At 48.1% G+C, this 6989-nt stretch overlaps 1 protein-coding gene across 2 annotated transcripts in view; it reads right to left on the reverse strand.

The window, feature by feature from the left end:
• Window positions 1-6544: 6544 nt before the first annotated feature.
• Window positions 6545-6989, reverse strand: part of TMSB10 (thymosin beta 10) — a 6878-nt gene continuing 6433 nt past the window's right edge. For both annotated transcript variants that reach the window (XM_021715216.1, XM_008063441.1), the window contains one exon: window positions 6545-6829. In XM_021715216.1, coding sequence (XP_021570891.1) covers window positions 6795-6829 — 35 coding nt within the window. In that variant the 3' untranslated portion in view covers window positions 6545-6794. The remainder of the gene's footprint in view (window positions 6830-6989) is intronic.

Consider the following 6989-nt stretch of genomic DNA (forward strand, 5'->3'; position numbering starts at 1 on the left):
GGCCCCCCCCCCCCCCGCCGTGTTAGCATCCTGGGTTTTTTCTGATGCAGGTCCCATGACACTGATGTCTTGCGAGTTTGCCCTGCCCTCCCTACAGCTTTACTGTCACCCTATTTTATTGTTGCTCTGTGTAAGTGTTAACCATAAAGTCAATTTATGATACATATTTGGGAACCTGTGAAGAAAAACCTTTATCTTTGCAAGGCAGTACTGTCCCTCTCAATGTACTTTCTGGGAAATGCTCTGGTTATTGCATGGGTTAGTCTTCTGCTCTGGAACTTGAAGCAGAAAAGTAAAAGTGAAGCCACATACACAATGAAAGTTTCTGTTTGTTCATCAGATTACAATTTCTGTAATTGCCCACATAATCTGAAGTCGTAATCATTCTCCCTCTGGGATACCTTTAATATTGACCCTGCTCTCTCACCCAACTGTCATGCTGGAGTCAATTGGCACCAGCTTGCAAAGAATCAATTGTTAAATTTTCAGGAAGCCAGCAAGTCGGTTGTTAAACTGTCGGCAGCTTAAACTCAGCAATATTTACACCACAGAAATTGGCAGATGCCACAAATCAACTCCTCTGCTCCCCTACCCAGTACCGAGCTGATTATTAGACATTTGCCAGCCTACTACTGTGTGCCAGCCTTTCCCTAATTTAAGTCTCATTGCCTCCTGTCTGGACAATTACAGTATCTTACTAACCAGGATTTTTGAATTTAGACTCTTCAATTCAGCTGGTTATTGTTAGACTATTTTTGTCTACAAGTAATAGGAAGCCCAGCTGTAGACTTCTTAAGTATAAGACAGATTTATTCTTTCACGTAACAAAAAGTTCAAAGATAAGGCACTTTCAGGAAAACTCGGCAGCTCAAGGGCCCTCCAAGAACCCAGATTCTTCCCATTTTCAGCTTTGCCACCCTCATCACGTTAACATTTCCTCTAATGGCTTCAAGCATCGCGATCTCACACAATGACATTTGAACTTTTAAAAATATCCTCCTTAGCATGCAGATACCATCTTCCAAGAAACCCCTAAGCAGGCTTCCTCTTTGGTCTCCTTGGCCAGAATTACAATCCATATCTATTTTATTTTATGTTATTTTTTTGGACAGGGTTAACTCAGTGTGCAATAGTGCAATCATGGCTCACTGCAGCCTCAATCTCATGGGCTCAAGTGATCCTCCCACTTCAACCTCTGGAGTAGCTGGGAATACAGGTGTGTACCACCATACCTGGCTAATTTTTTTGTAGAGATAGAGCTCTCATTAAGTTGCCGGGAGGGGCACACCTATTCTTAAGTCAATGGTAAATACGGTAATGGAGTTACCAGGATTGTTTCAAACCACTGTTTCCCAACCTTTTACAACCCACATCTCCTTACATAGGAAATGCTTTACAATGCTCTTCCTTCCTGAAATGAAAATGAAAGGTAATATAACCTGCCCACACACTTTAAAAACATAAATCGGCCGGGTTCGGCGGCTCAGCCTGTCATCCCAGCACTTTGCGAGGCTGAGGCCAGTGGATTGCCTGAGCCCGCAGTTTCGAGACTAGCCCATGCAACTTGGTGAGACCTCGTCTCTACGCTAAACAAACAAAAAAATTAGCTGGGCGTGGTAGTGTGTGCCTGCAGTTCCGGCTATTTGGAAGGCTGAGGCAGAAGGATCGCCGGAGCCCAGCAGGTTGAGGCTGTGGTGTCCGTGAGTGTGCCACTGCACTCCAGCCTGGGCGACAGAGACTCCAACTAAAGCAAAACAAAACAAAATAACCCCATAAATCAATATAAGCCCTACCTAGAAAATAAAGGTAAAATAGCTTCCAAGTCCCAGGCGGATCCTTAGCCTGCGTGCCCAGGAGGGCCCTGGTAATAAAGGTAAAATAAAGACAAGTCATTTATAAAGAATTATAGGCACATGCATTTTTATATATATGGTAAATTGTATTATGGATTCTACTTATTTCCTGCTATCCCTGTAACAGAATTGCACATCCCAGCCTGATGGCTTGTGACTTATTTCATCATTCAGTTGCTGACAGACTTGTTTTATGATTTGCTTTGTCCAATGTAATATGAATAAAATGCCACATCTGAGAAGAGCTGGAAAAGCCACTGCATGGTTCGGCCATTTCTCTTTCTGCGGTAACAGCATGTCCGATATGGGGGCTGTTCCTTTAACCTGGCTCTCAGAATGAAAAAGACGTGTGGACTAGGAACAGAGTCATAATTGATGTGTCACCTGAACAGGAAGTAGATTTTTATTGTAAGTCACTGAGGTTTTGGGAGTTGTTTGTTCCTGCAGCACACCCTCCCAAAAGCTGATTAATACACTTTGGCACAAATATTCTAGCATAAAGAGAAACGGTCTGCACTTTATGCTTGTTTTCAGCCACATTTAATATTACCGTGACGTAGCAGCTTCAGACGAATACAGATACAGTTGTGTTGTATGAAACATATCAGGAACCGAGAGGATATTACTGTTATTGCCGTGATTTTCTGGGGCAGTGATCAACTCTTAGTGAAGCTGTTAATTTAAAATAAAAGGCATTGCTCAATTTTTTTTTTTTTTTGAGTTGGAGTCTCATTCTGTCACCCAGGCTGGAGTGCAGTGGCCAAAGCTTCGACCTGCTGGGCTTAGGTGATCCTTCCGCTTCGACCTTCCAAGTAGCCGGAACGACAGGAGCGTGCTACCATGCCTGGCTCATTTTGAGTTATTGCTATGAGGCCTCGTCAAGTTGCACCGGGCTGATCTCGAACCCGCGGGCTCAGGTCATCCACTTGCCTTGGCCTCCCAAAGTGCTGGGGTGATAGGCTGAGCCACTGAGCCTGGCCCCCTCAATTTTTTTTTTTTGAGTTGGAGTCTCATTCTGTCGCCCAGGCTGGAGGGCAGTGGCACGCTCACAGCCACTGCAGCCTTGACCTACTGGGCTCTGGTGATCCTTCTGCCTCAGCCTTCCAAGTAGCTGGAACTGCAGGTGCGCGCTACCACGCCAGGCTAATTTTTATTTATTTGTTTGCTTGTTTATTTATTTATATATTGTAGAGACGAGGTCTTGCCAAGTTGTCTGCGCTGGTCTTGAACCGTGGGCTCTGGCAATCCACTCGCCTCAGCCTCCTAAAGTGCTGGGATTACAGGCTGAGCCACTGAGCCCAGTCTAGCCCCCTCAGTTTAATGATTGTTTGCTTTCTTGGAAAATGGAGTCTATAATAATATTGGGCAAAATTTGTTGTTGCTAGACATAACAATTATAAAGACATGTTTCACCTACATGAATAGAAATCATGAGTCTATTCACATAGAGTTCAAAAACAGGCAAAATATATACATCCTGTTAGAATATACATAGGTGTGCTACTGGAAGGAGGCATTATGATATGCTCAGTTTGTGAAGATTCAGTTATTTGCTTTGTTGTTGTAGGCCATTGAGATTACTGTTCACTTGGGGTGCATGTATTTTTCTGCATGTATGTTATACTACAGTAAATATTTTTTTTTCAAAGTCATGCGGGGTATGAAACAAATCTTTGAAGTATAGGCTTGTCCTATACATGCAGGATGTCAAGCATTCCTGGTCTGTGTCCATTAACTGTCTGTCAATAGTGTTTCCTAGTCATTGAGAGAACCAAACTAAACAAAATGTCCTCACACATTTCTACAATGCTGAACCCCTAGATGCCTTAAATTTATCCTAATCGAGCCTTTTTCCCGAGATGGCTCCTTGAAGCTCATCAACTGCCTGCTGTCTGAATAAAATTGGCCATTCCTTGGAGGCGAGTGTTGGTTTTGATTTTGTTATTGTTGCTGTTGGTGGTAGTGGTGATGGCCATGGTGATGGTGGCGGTGGTGATGGCAATGGGTGTTGTTGGTAATGTCTGTGGTGGTGGTGGAGGTAATGGTGGTGGTGGTGGTGATGGTGATGATGGCTGTTAGCAATGGCAATGGTGATGATGGGAACGGTGGTGGTAAGAGTGGTGGTAGTGATGGTGGTAATGGTGGTGAAGGTGCTGACAATGGTGATGGTGATGGTGGTGGTGGCGATGGCTACAGAGTTTGTGGCAATGATGATGGTAATGATGGCGATGGTGGTGGTGGTGGTGATAGAGGTAAGGGTGGAGGTGATGGTGGTGGCAATGATGACGGTGTCGGTGGCGGTGCTGATGGCGCTGCTGATAGAAGTGGTAGAGGTGTTGGAGGAGGTAATAGCGGTGGTCAGGTAAGTCAGATGCCTTAACTTCCCTTTAATAACCATCCCTGTCTGCTGCAGCCTTCTCCACCTGCTAGCACATACATCTCAGATCACTCTGTCCCAACTCCCCAAATCTGCAGTAACTCCCACCTGTCTACAGGACAAAACACATCCAAATTACCTTCTAGGCTAATGCTGTCTTTTTTTTTTTTTTTTGAGTCGAGGTCTCACTCTGTCTCCCAGGCTGGAGTGTAATGGCACAATCAGAGCTCATTACAGTCTCGACTGCCTGGGTTCAAGTGATCCTTCCGGCTCAGCCTCCCGGGTAGGTGGGGCTACCGGCATGTACCACCACGCCCAGCTAATTTTTTGCTTTTTTATAGATCTGAGGTCTCGCGATATTGCCCAGGTTGGTCTCGAACTCCTGGTCTCGAGCGATCCTTCCACCTTGGCCTCCCAAAGTGTTGGGATTATAGGTGTTACAAGCGTGAGCCACCATCCCTGGCCCTGAGTTTGAGGCTGCTTCTGTTTTCCCAAGGCTTTGCCTCTCCCTTCGCTGAACAAGCTATGGTATCACTATGTGTTGTTCCTTCTGCTGAGAAAACTCTGCTCCCATTTTCACTTCTCCAGGTCTTCATTCAAATGCATCCTCTTCCATGAGTGCCAGAGCTAAGCACTCCTTTGTCTACTTTCCTGGTGCTTACTTAAATCTCTCTGCATCTACTTCACGCTGCCGTTTGTATAGCTAGTTGGCACGTGCCTTTTTATAGCCTCCACTGGCCTTGTACAGTGACAGGTGCTCAGAGATGTGTGCTGAATTAAATTGGACAAAAACATAGCTTGGAAATCGGCAACTCGATATCCAAAATCTTTCAACTGGTGGAGACTTATCTGGGTACTATGGTACTTTCTATCAATAGCCTCAATTGTGAATTAACAGCACTTCCCCTCATTGTGATAGGATTGCATCTGGGACTGGACTCAGGAAGGGAGGAAGGGAAGTTAAGGTGTTTGGCTTCATTGAACCGTGGTTAACTTCCACAAGTTCACCACACCTGGTCCCTGTCGGTGGAGCAGAGAATCAAGCCGGGGAGGCTGGGTAGCAGCTCAGCTTTAAAGCACGGCCAGGATGGAGCAGGTGAGGCCAGGTACAGCAATAAGCAATTATTGCGTGTCGACTCTGTATCAGCTGCCGTGGGAGTCACCAGTTAAGATCCTTCTCCACGCACTCTAACCGAGGAGGTGATGCACATGTCTGGATCCCAGAAGGGAGGCGCACATAGGAATCGAGAGCATGGGCATGTGTCTCTCCGCCAAGTCACTCCTTTATGCAAAACAGAAGTGGCTCCCTCGGCCTGGGTGTCCCAACCCTGGCCTGCTGTGGCTATCTCATTCACTGGATTTTAAATTCCTTTGGCCAGGGACCATACCTCATTCCAATGAACTGCCCTTATCCAGTGCCCAGTCCCTGGGGGCCAGGCAAAAATGTGGGACAAATCACTAAGCAATGTTTTCTTCTCCTCCTTCCTTAAAAAAGAAAACTCCACCCCTGGAATCAGGAGCCTGTTTCTTCCGCTCCCAATGCCCTGCGGCCCCAGGCTGCACACCCAGGCTGGTCCCACTCCTTCCCCGGGGGTCCTGCGGTGTGCTCTCTTGGGGCTTTGCAGCCAGCGCCTGCCTTTCCTCCCCCCTCCCCACATTCCCACTCTTCCTGCTGAGCCCAGCACTCCCTCTAATGGCTAATGCTTTTGTGGGAGGTTCTGAGCTAGGGTTAAAAGACAAAAAGCCAGGCTGTCCCCACCCGCCCACGGTTCTAGCGCTGGCTCCCCTAGTTCTGATGTCCCCGCTGCTGTTCCCCCAGATCCTGCCTTTGTTTCTGTTCCAGTGTTTTTTTTTTTTTTTAAAGCCTTCTGAAGGCTTGGTGACCTCACCCAGTTTCCAACATTCCAGATTTAGTCTTTCCTCCCTTTCTTCCCAGACTTCAAATCATTGTTCTCTTCTGCTATGAATCAGACAGGAGGAGGCCGGAGCGAACAGTGGAACTCTAAACGCTCATGGAAACCCAGCCAGGTTCTTTTGAAAAGGCATCTCCCAAAACAGCTTGCAGGAGGCGTTAAGTGTGGTTACTTTTCACTCGGGCTGCATTATGAGCTAAGAGCTAAGCAGCTAATAAGCCACGCCGGCGTCTCACGAAGACTCAGGTAAAGCCAAAATTAAACACGGTCTCTCCGAGCCAGCCCATTCTGCCGGCCCCTCCCCCCTCTGCGACAGGAACCCGACTCGGGTCCCTACGAGGGGCGCTTTGCTGCAGCGACACTGCCCACGCATACTCGACGAAGAGACTCAGACCACGCCAGCCATGCCACGAGGTGTTTTATTTCCAACAATCATACAAATAATTTTCTATAACATCCCAGGGCAGACCAGAGAATTTGGCAGTCCGATGGGGGGAGGGGGGTCCCCTCGGAGACCCACGGGCCGGTGGCATCGGCGCGGAGTGCCCGGGTTCACAGTGCAGCTTGTGGCTCGTGTCCATCTCGCGGGTGGCCCTCCCTCCACATCACGACTGGGGTCTCGGAGATGATGGGGGGGGGGGTCCTCCAGGCTTAGGAAATTTCACTCCGTTTCTCCTGCTCGATGGCTGGGGAGAGCGGGGAGGGCGCTGGGGGGTCAGGCCGCCCTGGAACCCCCCGACCGAGGCGCTCGCAAAGCCGGGGGGGGAGAGGCTCGGGGCAGGGGCGCGCGGCGGGGCGCTTTGTGTGACCGGAAGGGCGGCCGGGGCCGCCCAGACCGAGGGCGTC

The sequence above is a fragment of the Carlito syrichta genome, unplaced genomic scaffold, assembly GCF_000164805.1.
Source record: "Carlito syrichta isolate Samal-C Ts95f unplaced genomic scaffold, Tarsius_syrichta-2.0.1 Scaffold306846, whole genome shotgun sequence".
NCBI classification, from domain to species: Eukaryota; Metazoa; Chordata; class Mammalia; order Primates; family Tarsiidae; genus Carlito; species Carlito syrichta.